Source organism: Leopardus geoffroyi, chromosome E3, assembly GCF_018350155.1.
Source record: "Leopardus geoffroyi isolate Oge1 chromosome E3, O.geoffroyi_Oge1_pat1.0, whole genome shotgun sequence".
NCBI lineage: Eukaryota > Metazoa > Chordata > Mammalia > Carnivora > Felidae > Leopardus > Leopardus geoffroyi.
This window is the reverse complement of record NC_059340.1, coordinates 1,438,954-1,452,589: the sequence shown is the minus strand read 5'-3', so window position 1 is coordinate 1,452,589 and position 13,636 is coordinate 1,438,954. Positions and strand designations below refer to the sequence as shown.

Below are 13,636 nucleotides of genomic sequence, written 5' to 3'. Positions count from 1 at the left end.
GAGGAGCTTGACCCTCTGGCTCAGCAGGGGTGGGCCTGGGCCCGAGGCCTGCCGACCCGTCTTTGTTCTTACATTTTTGAAGGGTTGAAGGAAAACCAAAGGAAGAGCAGCATTTGGGGACACGGGAGCTGGTCTGTGGTTTTGCAGGACTCCACTCCCGGTGCCCCGTGCAGACGCAGAGCTGGCTGGCGGATGGAGGCTAGTAACAGGCCTGCCGTGCCTGCCCCCTGGCCCATCCCTCACTGCCTGCTTGCCTCCTGCATGAATGATGGGTACCCCCCACCTCAGCCTGCAAAGGCCCAGAAAGCAAGCTGCTGGCCTGTCTGCTGCCACAGGGCCTCTGCTGGGCTGCACGGGGCCGATGGATTTCACGCTCACGGTTATCTTTCCCAGAGTGTTAAAATTGGAGGGAGTAACGCTGCCTTCCCACCCGGAGAGTCTGTGATTCAGCCGGAGCTACAGGATGTCTCTTTATTCTCTGAGGTTTTTACAAGGTTCTCAGAAACCCGTGAAGAGCCCCTAGTCCTCCCTTCTCAGCGCCTTCCCCATGGGCTCATGTAGACAGCCGTGTCTAGGCCTCACCACGCTGTGCCATCCCCCCCCCCCCCCGTCCCGGCCTCTCTCTGAGGTGATGCCAGACGAGAGGGGCCGAGGGGGCCACGGCTGGTGACGCTGCATCTGTGGCCAAAGCTCTCCTGTCTCTGAGGGGGCTTGTGGCTGCCCTCCCGTGTGCCAGCGACCCCAGGAAGGTGTTTTACTTTCTGGAGGTGGCACCCAGGACGGGGAGGATCCTGCCATTCCTTCCCCATCCCCTCCTGCCTCTCCTTTCAGGGCACATTCTGGGGCTTCTGGGCTGGCCCCTCCCCAGGCACCACGGTGGCCTCACTGTCCTTCGGTGACTCGGCGGGACCACGCCCACGGCAGCTCAAGCTCGTGTGCGGGCCCTGCTGCACTTAATGAATGTGTCCGCGGCCAGCCTGCTTCCCCGGGGAGCGAGATGCTCAGAATAAAGGATGCCGTCCCCCGCCCTCCCCCCCCACCCGCTGTCCCTGGAAAAGCGAGGAGAGACGTGTGGGCAGGACTCACAAAAGCGGCGGAAGATGGGGCTGTCGGAGAGAGAGGAAAAATCACCGCATGTTGAGCGGAAAGGGAGACGGGCCGCGGTGTGTTCGGCTGGCCCAGGTCCCTCACTTACAGAATCGGGGTGGGCTCCCGGGGTCGGCGGCCTCCTACCCGTCTGCTCAGGAGATGCCAGCCTCCCAGAGTGCCCGTCCCAGAATGGGTACGGGCCTTCCTCCACCTGACGGCAGTTCTCTGCTCCAGCAGACGGGAGAACTTCGAGATGGCCCTCTCCCTCCCTTGCCCTACAGCGGCCCCTGTCCTTGTCAGGGACACCAGAGAGGCGTGGCTCTTGCTGTGACCCCACAAATGTCCCTCCTGAGTGAGGAGACGGCAGCGTCTTCCAGGAAGGGCATCTCTTGATGCCTGAGCCCTCAGGAGCCTTGTAGATGGGAGGGCACGGGGGACGTCCCGGGGGGCATCCCGAGGGAGGGGCCTCGGACCCAGCTCCTGCCCTGCCTTCACTGGCTCAGGACACTGGACGGGTCGTTTAGACACATTCTCCACGCTGGCCAAAAAACCAGGGCTGCTCTCAGCAGATCCAAGGGCACGAGGGGGAAGAGGTGAGACCCCCCCCCCCCAGGCTGGCTTGGGGTCATCAGGGTCTGAGTCAGATTCCACGGACGGTGGAGACCCAGCAGCACCAGGGCAAGGGACTCAAGCCCACCTTCCCCTTGGGGTTCTCTGACCTTTGGACACGTGTAAGTCTGTGTGTCACGTGCCCATCTGTGTGTGCGTGTGGATGTGTGTGTATATTTGCGTATGTATACAAACACATGCATCCGTGTGAGTGTGTGTGCCCTTGTCAGTGTATACATGTGTGTGAATGTGTGTGTGTGTGTGTGTGCTAGGAGTATGTGCGCACGCGAGTGTGTATCTGTGCATGTGTATGCACGCGTGTCTGGTGCACACATATGCGTGTGAATGTGTGTGCATACACACGTGTGTGCGCACGTGTCCGTGTGCACGTGTGTGCATATGTGAATCTGTGCATGCACATGTATCTGAACGAGCGTACCTGTGCACACGTGTGGGTATGCACATGTGTGTCTATGGGTACGTGTGTGTGAATGTGCACATGAGCGTGTATCCGTGTGCACGTGTGTGCACCTGTGTGTGTGTCTGGCCTTGTTACTGAGCATGGGTGAACCTTGGTGGAGTCGAGCAGTCAGTTCCCCGTGAGTATCTGGATGGTCCTTGTGTCCAGGCGCACGTTTTCATCACAGCCGCTGGGCAGGACACCAGAAGGGCGTTTTCGTCAACTGCCCACACTGGTGACCAGCATCCAGAGCAGGAAACAGAGCAGCACAAACACCTCGGGGGCCCCCTGCTGCCCCAACCACATTCCCAGGCGGTCCTCCTGGCCTCCAGCGGCACAGAGTGCTCTGGTCTGCTTTTGTGGGCTGTGCCTCCGCCGCGTCTGACCCTGTCTGCTCGGCGTTGTTGGTGATGCCCAACCCCGTCGTCGTTTGTGTCCGTAGGTGCTCGTTCCTGCAGATGGGTGCTCTTCCCCGTGGGGACCTGTCGGTGCCTGACTCCCCGTGGACGTTTGCGCGAGGCTCCGAGGTGCAGGCCGTAGGCGTCACGCTCGGGAGGGAGGAGCTACACCGCCACGTGGCCTTCCCAGGGCGCCTCGCCAGTTCCCGTCCTCACCGGGATCAGCTCTGGCCGCTCTGTGCCCTTGATGCCTTTCCCGTCTGTTCGGTGCCGTGGGCGTGGGGGAGGAGCTCGGGCATCTCTGGGCCGTTTTAATTGGCTTTGCTCGGATAATTAACTTGAGCTCCATTTCACTTTTTGCCGGCCTCTCGGACATGTTCTTTTGTCAAGTGTCTGTTCACGTTTTTTGCCCATTTTGAAAATTGGATTGTCTGCCTCTCCCTTTCTTGTTTGCAGGAGCTCTGTAGGTATCCTGGGCGTGAGCCCCGTGTCAGCTTTTGTGCCAGCCGCCCTCTTACTCTTGGTGACCGGAAGGTCTCGTTTTCTCTGAGGCCCGTGAGCTTGCGTTTTCACGTGAGGTCAGCACCTTCACAACCTTGTTTCAGAAACCTCTGTCTACTCTAAGGCTGTGGCGTTCTCTTCTGTTTTCTTCTGAACCCGCTTTGATTTGCCTTTTGTGTGTAAATTTGCCGTCGCTTAGGCATGTCATTTTTGTGTTCTGTGAGGTCATCATCCTGTTGACCCCACGCCACCCTTTCTCCCGGTCTCTGTGCGTCAGCGGCTTGCGGTCGCCGCCGCCGCAGACTGTACCGTGTCGTCGCGTGGCGTCTGCCAGATGGTCTCACGGCCGCGTGGCTCATCTGGGCCCTGGGTGGGTCATTCCGTACTGGTGCCGGGCCTCGTTCGCTCTCCGTCTCTGCGTAGCTGATCTTGTCTCCCCGTGGCGGGCGGGCCTCTTCCAGGCCAACAGGGAAGAGACGGGGCGTGGAAGACGGCGAGGCCTTCGATGTCCCCGCTGCGGGACAGGAAAGAGGAAGCTTCTTTCCCAGTTCCTGAAGAGAAAACGTCAGGGAGATGATTGGCCTTGCCCAGCTCACGGGGCCACCTCGCACTGGTTTCCGGGGTCAGACCGAGGGGGTTCCACTCCCCAGGGCGGGAGCTACTCCGAGGGGCAGCAGCTGGCGGGCGGGCAGGAGCAGCAGAGAGGGCCTTCGAGGTGGGCCTGCCGGCCGAGCGAGGGTCGTCCCGTGGGGCGTCCGGGGGCTCCAGGACCCCAGCAGAGCTGGGTGCGGTCGTTGGAAAACCCGTGTCCACACAGAACCCGCACACGACCACCCGTAGCAGCTCTCTCCGCAACTGCCGAAACCGGAAGCTCCCGAGGCGTCCCTTGGAAGTGAGTGGACCCGCGAGCTGGCGCGTCCGTACAAGGGGATGTCACTCAGCGCTGCACGGAAATGGGCTAGCAGGCCGCCAAAAGACGTGGTGGAACCTGCGGTGCGTGTTGCTAAGTGTCGCAGAGCGAAAGAAGCCGGTTTGAAAAGCCTCCGGCCTACGGTGTCCAGAAGAGCCAGGCGGCGAGAGTGGTGGGTGGGCGATGCACGGGCGCCTTGGGACTCTGATGCCGCGCTGCTGGACTCGTGCCTGCATTTGCCAGAGCCCTTTGAACTTACAGCGCACGGTGAACATCGGTGTGTGCGTGACTTTACAAGCATCCAGGCCGGGGCTCGAGGCGGACTCCGGGATGTGGGAGAACAACCACCCTAGAGCGTGTGGGTGGGGGAGGGGCCGGCCTCTGCACCCGGGAATCCTCGAGGCTGCAGACCGGCAGCGCGAGGGCCCGCCGCATCTGTCCCGCTGCACGCAGGTGCCAGACCCGAACTGGGTGAGGGCCGGGCTGGGCCGTGTCATGGCGGGTCGTGGAGGTGGGGACAGGACGTCCGTGCACACGGGGGCTCAGTTTACTATAGACTCGGGTGGTTGCATTTGGAGACGTTCGTAGACGGGTGTCTCTCCCAGCGAGCGAGGCCAGTGTCCACACTGGTGTGTCGGTGAGGGCTGGGGCCCTCGGGGTGTCGGTGACAGGGACACGGGGCCCAGCCATGTGGGGACTCTGAGCTCTCCTCACAGATTATCTCTGAGTTTTGTGTTCATTTTTAAATCTGCAGACCTTGAGCCAGCAGGGCGTGTGGGAGCAAGGGCCCCCAGTCTTTGGGACATTTGTCGGCAGAGCGTTATGAAAGTGAAGCACTTTTGGGATGTCCCCCCCGCTCCCCGGTTTGCTTTTACAACTGCCGTGGGAGAAGCCGGAGGGGGCTTTGAGGCCCGGGCACCTGCGGCGTTCCAGAGGGCCGTGTCGCAGGTTTCCCTGGGTTTTCCCCAGTTATAACTTACCGCCGCTCCCGGTGCGCGGTCAGGGCCCGGAGACCCGGGGCGGGGCGGGGCAGTCCCTGTCCTCGCACTCACGGGTCCCGGCCGTGCTGACCTGCCCTGTGGTCCCACAGGGCGGCTACGACCAGAGCAAAACCAAGGTGCTGCACATGAGCATGAACCCGGCCAGCGCGGCGAAGCAGAGGCTCCGCGAGGACCAGGCCCGGCTGCAGGAGGAGTGTGAGCGGCTGCGGGAGCTCGTGCGCGCCCTGGAGCGGGGCGGCCCCGTCCCCGCCGACCTGGAGGCCGCCGCGGGTCTGCCCTCGTCCAAGGAGGTGGCAGGTAGGCAGCGCCCCCCCCCCGTCCGTGCGCCATCCCGTGGGCGGCGGGCCGCGGGAGGGCCTGGGACCGAGCGTCCTGCGTGCCGCGGGTTGCCCCGGGAGGTGACTCGGGCAGCAGTGGGGAAACGCGTGGCCCAACTGTGTGCAGCCTCCCCTCACGCAGACTAATGCCGTGCTCCAGGTTATACGTGTCCCATTAATCGTGAGTAAATCCACCACTCCGGCAATGGGGACCGTCTTTCGTGGGTCTGAGTACCTTTCACAGAACCCAGAGGCGTCTGCACAGAGGCCGGCGGTGGCCCGGAGCGGGGGGCGCAGGTGCGGGAGGCTGCCTGTCCTAATGCGGCCTTGCTCGCGCTCTGCAGCTCCGCACCTCAGGGTAACGGCCCCCAAGCGCACGGCTCGCCACCACCCGTGCAAGGAAGTGACCCTCCCGTTCCCACCCGCCGGCAAAGGCAGGGAGCGTTTGGGAGCCCAGTCTGCCCGGGGCTACCGCGCACAGTCGGGCCCCGTGGGTACCCCGGGCCGGGCGAGGGGCCCTCGCCTGGCCCTCCCTGGCACAGCCCCGCCGAGGTCACCGGGCCGTCCGCGCTGGAAGGCCAGGCAGCAGTTGCCACGACACCTCCCTCCCGTGTTTCTGAGGTGCCCTTCCTGTGTGCCGCCCCCGCCCCTCCTTTTCACTTGGGTCATCTCCTCCCCGTGGCGGTGGCCGGGCCCTGGCCGCCACCTGGTCTTCCTCGTGTTTCTCAGCTGAGAAAGTTCGTCCTGTGTCAAGCTGTCTGTGTCCTTGACAAATTCAAGAGCCGAAGGTCCAGACTCGGAGCGCGTTCAGGTGATTGTTCCCCTCGTGACGTGATAGGTCATCCGTCTGCCCGGTGAGGTGTGCCGCGCTCCTGACAAACGAGAGTGGCACTCCGCACGGGGACAGTCGCTCGCGCACGGGCCAGGGCGCTGAGACAGGTGCCCGCGGCCTCAGCGGATGGGAGGCCGTTGGCCAGCCCCTCTGACAGATCATGGGGGTGACCGGGGAGCCAGGGCCCAGGCCGGACAGGGCAGCGCGGTGGCGGGGGGAGGGCGCGTGGCAAGGAGGCGGCTGGTGCCGGCCGCAGGCACCCGGGTGGAGCCGGCCCGTTGCACGTGGCGTCTACTCTGTCCCCTCCCGGACACCCTTCCTGGAGTTGCAGTAGAGATGGTCTTGGGTTTTGCTTTTTCATTTGCAAGGAGGACGTAAACCCCAGAGAAATGATCCCACAGCAGACTTTGGAATCTGGGAGGCTGGTGTGTGGGTGGTCGAAGGGTGAGTAGTGGTAGGGCCAGTCTGAGCGGTGCCCCCGGAGCCCTCAAGGCCAGATGTGGTGGCCAGAGGCCCTGGGGGAGGGAGGGCGACTGGCCGAGAGGAGGAGGATGAACGGTGCTCCCCAAAGGGTGTAGTCACGCAGCGTGGCCCCCCAGGCCATCCACCCGGCACCTTCCAGTAGGCACTTGCCCCGCCCCCGGCAAAAACGAGAAGGGAAGACCGAAAACCAGGGTAATTCTCTGGGAGCGCTGAGTCCCACCGAGCAGGCCCCAGGCCGGCAGGGCCTCCCTGAGAGCTGGTTAGGAGCCCGGGATCTCGGGCTCTGTGCCAGGCCCGCTGGGTTGGAATCCCTGGGGGAAGTGGTTCACAGAGGGTCCCTGGACGGGAGCCCTGGAGCCAACACAGAGGGGTGCACGTGGGTGCCGGGGCCCCCACCCCAGCCCACCTGTCTCCCATCACCCCCCGGAACACCCTCTGAGTGGGCTTCTGTCGTGGAGTCCCCTGACGTCGGAGGCCCGACCAGGCCTTCCTGGCGGGACCCACGGAGCCCCCTCCTCCTTGTGAAGGAGCCCCAGGGCGGTCAGGTGCTGAGGGCGGGGGCAGCACAACCAGGGGAAGAGAGAGCCTCCGGTGATGGTCCACGGACTTCTGCAGACACACAGGGGGATACGGCACTTTAAAAACATTTTGGGGTGCATGGGTGGCTCTGTCGGTTGAGCGTCTGACTTCGGCTCAGTTCATGATCTCACGGTTCCTGGGTTTGAGCCTCGTGCTGGGCTGTGCTGACAGCTCGGAGCCTGGAGCCTGCTTCGGATTCTGTGTCTCCTTCTCTCTCAAAGATAAATAAACGTTAGAAAACAATACTTAAGCATCTTCAAAGAGGAAGCACGTGAACGTTTGGAAATTAACAACATCAAAGAGTGAGATGAAGGCCTGAACAAAGGACCTTATAGATTGCGGCGTTTAGGTGAATGGTAGGACGGAAGGACGGACGCAAGCAGGGGGAGAGGCTAAGGGAACGAGGGGCCGTGGGCGTCTGCGACGCCTCCCTCAGGGAGCATTCATTTCGGTTTCTCGTGGGTGGCGTGCCGAGAGCGCCCCCTCACCGCCCCCTTTCTCACGAGGCCACAGGGGACGCGCACCCATGAAACGAGGGGGGCAACCAGGAAGCAACAGTAGACACAGGAGGCCCGAGCCCAGCCCGCGAGAGATGAGGGGACCCCAGGCAGCCGCCTCGGGAGCAGCCGGCACAGGTGGAGACTGGTCAGAAAGTGCTGGAACCTCTTCAGACAGACGGGGTTGCAGAATGGGAGGTGTCCGGTGTCTGGAGAGGCAGCGTGGGCCAGGCCTTTGCACGGCTGCGTGCCCACGTCACGCCTCTCGGTTCCCATCTTCCCCGAAGGCTGGCTTCAGGGGCTGCAGCCAGGACAGTGTGGGGTCATGATGTGAGCGAATCGGGGCATGGTGTCCATGGGAGGACAGGAGGGCAGGAGGCCCAGGCCATCCTGGTGCTTCCATAAATGGACTTGGGACCCAAGTAGCCGGCCAGCAGGTGGAGCCGTTGCCCCGAGGGAGGGGGAGATGCCCTTGTCCCGCCCCCGGACTCTGAAACCTGTGCAGGGGGAGGTGGCCTAAAAACAAAGCCTGAGGTCTAAAAGGCTTGTGGAGTCAGGCTCCCGAAGGCCGTGAGCGCCAGCAGCACCGGAGCTCCGGGTGGGGGTTGGGAGGATGGCAGGGCGGGCGGAGGCAGCGGGCAGAGACCAGGGCCGCGTTCGGGAGGCTCACGGGCCCAGGGGGTGGGCAGCAGCGGGGGGGGTTGCCCAGAGGTCCCCCGCTGCACCCGGCGGTGGCTGGCTGACCGGGGGGTGTGGGTGAGGAAGCAGTGGGTCACTGCCCTCCTCGCGGCACGGGGTGACCACGCCATTGCCAGGGTTGGCAGGGGTCCGGGGCGCGTGGGCGTTCCTGGGACCCTCTCAGGGATGCTCCACTGGGCGGGCCGCCGGCAGTGACCCGTGGCCTCCTTCCAGGCATTTGTCCACATGGTGAGCCTGGACGGGGACCCCAGCCCCACAGGCCGCTCCCCTCCCCCGGCAGCAGCCTCGGCCCCAGAGAGCGTGTTAGGAGAGCAGTCGGGCGCCTCGTGGATGATGCTTAAGCACCGGGTAGACCGATGGCCGAGACCCGCCGAGTGGGTGGCGGGCGCATAGCCGGGCGTGGTGATGAGACGCCGCCTCTTTGGCGGCCCCACTTGTTTATTTTTGCCTGCACGGCTCAGCGTTGTCAGCAAAGTCACGAGGCAGCAAACGTGCCTCCCCCCTCCCCAAGCTCCCCCCGGCCTCCAGTGCTGTTGGGCTGTGACCCGTGACCTTCCCGCCAATTGCAGAAGCCTCGACACCTGCAGGTACTCCCGACATCGCCACCCCCCACCCTGGACCTCACAGGCCAGCCTGCCCTGTCACCTCTAAGCGGGCAGCTCTCCCCCTGCCCAGACCTTTAGCTGTGCGCACGGTGCTGCCGGGGTGGCCGGGCGAGAGACAGGATAGAATTGCGTACGGTGGCCCCTGCCCTCGGCACCCCAGGGTTAGCACGGGCCAGTGGACCCTATAGGAACGCGGCCAGTCCCCTGACAGATGACACGGAGGGCGCTGATGGCCCGGACAGGTTCCCGTCTGCCGTGCCCAGGACGTGGCCTCCGGGCGGGCCTTGCAGAGTGGAGCGCAGCCCTCGGACGGAGCAGGTGCCCCGTGGGCAGGGGTGGGCAGGGGTGGTGGCTGGACCAGTGATGGGAAGGCCGCTTTGCCAAGAGGGAGGAGAAGGGCCCATCGGGCTAGCCGGGGACGGCCGCCTTCCCGTGCGGGGAAAGCTGGTGCGAGCTTCTTCTGGATCTTTGACAGAGGAACTGCTGAATGACCCAGAGCAGGGGCACAGCCCCCTGGGTTGGCAGGAACGCAGACACCTGAGTCCTCAGCCCACCCCTCCCCCCACCCCCTCCCGGCTCTTGACTCCTCACACGGCCCCCTGCTGAGCTCAGCCTGGGCCAGGGAGATTATTAATTGCAGCTTAATTAGGCAGGTCATTAATATTCAAGTAATCTAATCTTGTCAGCAGCACAGTGAAGGTGATCAAGTTTGTCGCCGCCCAGCTGTGTGGGTGCAGCTGATCCCAAGGTGTCCCTTGGTGGTGGGGTGCCGTGGCTCCTCCCTGAAGCCCACCCACTCTGCCCAGAGAGGCGGCCTGGAGGACTGGGGTACTCGCTCGCACCACAGGGGCCTGGGGCACAAAGATCGGTGTTCTTCCCTTGCCGTCCGGCCTGTCTGTGGGCTTGTGAGGCGGCCCCCCGCCCCCCGCTTCAGCCCACGCCGGCTCAGCCCGGGGCGAGCGGGAGGCCCACGGTCACGGGCCAAGAGCGGCGGAAATCTGAACACCGGCTCCGTGAGACACGGGCTGAGTCGTTGCTGCCCCTGCACCCTCCGATAAGGGAGCCGCTCCTGGCTTCCACCGGCTCGTGGCACGTGAGGGTGCGGTGCCGGCGTGGAAGAGGCGCGATGGGCTCCCGAGGGCCCCCGGGAGGGCCATGGGAGCCGGGGCCTCAGAGCAGGGACACCGCGGCGGCCCGGCAGCTTCCTCCGGCCAGGGCGGGGGGCTTCGGTGAGCTCTGTGGGCTGAGTGGGAGGAGAGAAGGACTAGTGCTCCTGGCAGGGGTCACCTGACCTCGCCCTTTCCCCCAGCAGGTGCCCAGCCCTGTGCCAGGCCACAGCAAGTGCTGTGCTTGTGTCCCCGGGGCGAGCAATGCACCATCCGGGTGGGGAGAGAAGGCCAGCGTGCCCAGACGATCTGGGGAGCAACGTAGGGTCTCCCCGGCCGCCTCCGTCCCCCACCCCAGATGAGCACTGGGAGCTGCGGGAGGGTCCCGGTGCCGGGCTTTCCTGACCCACCCGCCCCGCAAAACAGCCTTCACCCCCGCCCCACCAAGGCCTGGCGGCAGGTGGGAAGGGAAGGAAGGCTTGTGTCTTTGAAGCGGCTGCCGGTGCTCGAGTGGGGCACACTTGGGGCGAATCTGAAAAGCACCACAGAGACTTCAAAACAGCTGATGTCGACCCCGAACTTGCAGACCGGGGCCAGAGGCCCCCGGATACGCTGTTAGCAAACCACCAGGCACGGGAAAGGACCACGCAGGTGCTTGTGGCAGCGCTAGCCCGTGTCCTCAGGCACGCTCCTAGGAGGGAAAGGGCCGGGCGGCTGGTAAGCGTGTGGTTGGCTTTGTAAACTCCGGGCCCTGACCCAGTGTCTGCGCGTGGCCCATGGCCCGTGGCCGTGCGTCCCCACCGGCACTGCTGCTGGCGGGGCTGTGTGGCGGAGCCTGTCCCGTCGTGACGGGCGTTTCCCCGCTGTCTGAAGGCGAGCGCCTGTGTCTGCCCGTGCCTGTCTCTGCGCCCTCTGGAGCGCAGCGTCTGGTCCAGTTCTCCCCCTTTTTTACCAGGTGGTTTTCTTTGTATTGAGTTCGGGGAGTTTCATTTTCTGGCAGTGGCTTCCTCAGAGCAGATACTTTTCATTTGGACGCGCCCGGACGATGAATTTTCCTTTCACGGGAGTCCCGTCCAGGAACTTGACCTCACCCGAGGTCAAGACACTTTTTCCTTCTGTTTCCTACCAAGAGAGATTTAGTTTTATGGGTAAATCTGTGATCCGTTTAGAGTTATGTTTTGCATACGGTGTGAGGTTGAGGTCGAGGGGATCGTGAGGGGAGTTCACGTGAACTGCGAACGTCCGATCGTCCCCGTGTCGGCCTGCGGAAAAGCGTGTTACGCCTCTGTGGAATTTATGACCTTTGCTCCTTCATCATGTGCCCTGGCGAAGTTCTGTGGGCCTCCTTCTGCTCCTCTGGCCCGCTCGTCTGTCCCTTCGCTGCTCTCCCCCACCCCCGACCGGTGGCCATAGCCAGACGGTCCGCACCGGTCCCGCCCGGGCCCCCTCTTCGCACACGTTTACCAGTGCTAGTGACCCTGCTTTTCCTTAGAAATTCGCGACTCAGCTTGTCCATATGGACAGACATCCCGCCAGGACTTTCACAAGAACTCCGTTAAGTCTGCAGGTCAGCTTGGGGAGGGTCCGTGCGTTTAAGAGGTGAGGCTTTCCGGGCTGGAACACAGAGTGTCTGCCCTGGCCCCGGCTGGCCCGGGTTTCTGTCATCAGCGGTTCCCGAGCGTCTCGCACACCCCCACTCAGTGTGTTGTTAGGAGTTTCCTTTCTTGCAGTGATCCTAAGTGCGTGTACGTGCGTTTTGACCGTTTCTAGTGGATGTTGCTGTGTGTAGAAATAGGCTCAGTTTTGGGTCCTGGGGCCTCACAGAACTCGCGCACCGATTTGGGGAGTTTCATTCTTTTGTTTTCGTTCTTTTTTGCTCTGCGGTCATGATACTTGTGGAGAGCGACTGCTTTCTCTTTTCCTGTAAAACCCGGGTGCCCGCATTTCACGTTCTTGCCTTACTCCCCGGCCGGCGCGCCGGTGTGGGGCAGAGTAGTGGTGAGCGAGGGCGCGCTGGCCTCGGTCCTCCTCTCCGGGCGTGTTCCATCTGTTCCAGAACCCCGACTGCCCCTCATCTCCTGGGCGTTCGGTCCCTCCCCACCAGTGGTGCTGTGAGCTGCGGGCCGTGTGTAGATGCCCTTGGCCAGGTTGAGGAGGTCACCTCTACTCTTAAGTGTGCTGTGTTTGTTGTGCCGGATGTGGAACTTCCCAACTCCATCGATGGATAAGGTCACGTGTTCTTTCTTCCTAAGACTATCAGTGGGGAGATTTCCCTGTGAAATTTTTCAATATTGAACCAGCCTTGTATTCCTGGAATAAATTCTCCTTTGTTGTGGTATATTTTTCCTTCTTTATGTTGCCGGATTCAACCTGCTAATATTTTGTCAACAGTTTTTGTGTCTTTGTTCTTGTTAGTCTGGAGTTTTCTTGTCCTTGTCTGACTTGGTTATCAGCATAATGAATGCAACGAGTTGGGAAATGTTCCTGCCTCTTCTGTTTTCTAGAGGAGACGGGGTAAAATTGGCATTATTTCTTTAACAGTTTTGTAGACAGATATCTGCTGGACACCATCTGGACCTGTAGATCTGGGTCGTGGAAGACTAGATACGGGGGCAGTGGACCGAATGTTTGTGCCCCCTACCCCCAACACACAGAACGTGTCTTGCGACCCTCGTCTCCTAGGGTGTTAGGAGATGGGGCCTTGGAGGTGATAGGGTCTTGAGGGCGGAGCCCCCGTGGGTGGCACCAGGACGCTCCCTTGCTCCTTCCACCATGTGAGAACACAGCAAGAAGACACCATCCGAGCCAATAATTGGACCCTCGCTGGCCCCCAGACCTGCTGGTACCTTCAGGCTCCTTGTCCTCCGGAGCCGTGAGGAACACGGGCTTGTGTCGATAAACCACCCAGTGTGTGACTTTCTGCTGCACGCCTCACGTGGTCTAAGAGCAGAGGAATAATATCAGGTTATCTGGTTTTGCTTGGGTGAGTCGTGGTGGTGCCTGGGGTTTGGTGGGAACTGGTCCTTTATGTCTGAGTCACGAGAGTTATAGCAGGGACCGTTTGTACTGTTGCTTTTCAGTTCTGTAATCTCTGCTGAGTCTACAGCAGTTGTCCTCTATTTCCTTCCTGATTTTGGCAATTTGTGTCTTTGCTTTTTTTGTTTGTCAGCTTTGATGGAGATTTATCCTTGGATCAGTCTTTAAAAGACCGAGCTTTTGCTTTCATTGATTTTTCAGTATTGGTATTCTGTTTTCGATTTTATTGATTTTTTTTTTTTTTTTTTTTTTTTTTTTGCCTTATTTCCATTTGATTTCCTTTCATCTGCTTGCTCTGGCTTTCTCTTACTCTTTGGTTTCTTAAGCTGGAAAGTTAGATTGCTCACTTGAGATCTTTTTTGTTCTCTAATGTTCGTGTATAGTGCTGTAAATTTACATCCGAGTGCTGCTTTAGCTGTATCCACAGATTTTAGTATGTTGTAGCTTCATTTTTGTTCGGTTCAAAATTTTTCAGATTTCCTTTTAGCTGTCTTCTGTGATTCATACATTATGT

At 61.5% G+C, this 13,636-nt stretch overlaps 1 protein-coding gene across 12 annotated transcripts in view; it reads left to right on the top strand.

Annotated features, from left to right (window-relative positions):
- MAD1L1 (mitotic arrest deficient 1 like 1) overlaps positions 1 to 13,636 on the top strand; it is a 324,285-nt gene that overhangs the window by 248,841 nt on the left and 61,808 nt on the right. For 10 of the 12 annotated variants that reach the window (XM_045462002.1, XM_045462008.1, XM_045462007.1 and 7 more), the window contains one exon: positions 5,058 to 5,265. The exons of 1 other annotated variant lie outside the window; for it this stretch is intronic. In XM_045462002.1, coding sequence (XP_045317958.1) covers positions 5,058 to 5,265 — 208 coding nt within the window. Of the gene's footprint in view, positions 1 to 5,057; positions 5,266 to 6,807; positions 6,814 to 13,636 lie in introns of all 12 variants that reach the window. One more of the 12 variants, XM_045462005.1, reaches the window with a different exon arrangement.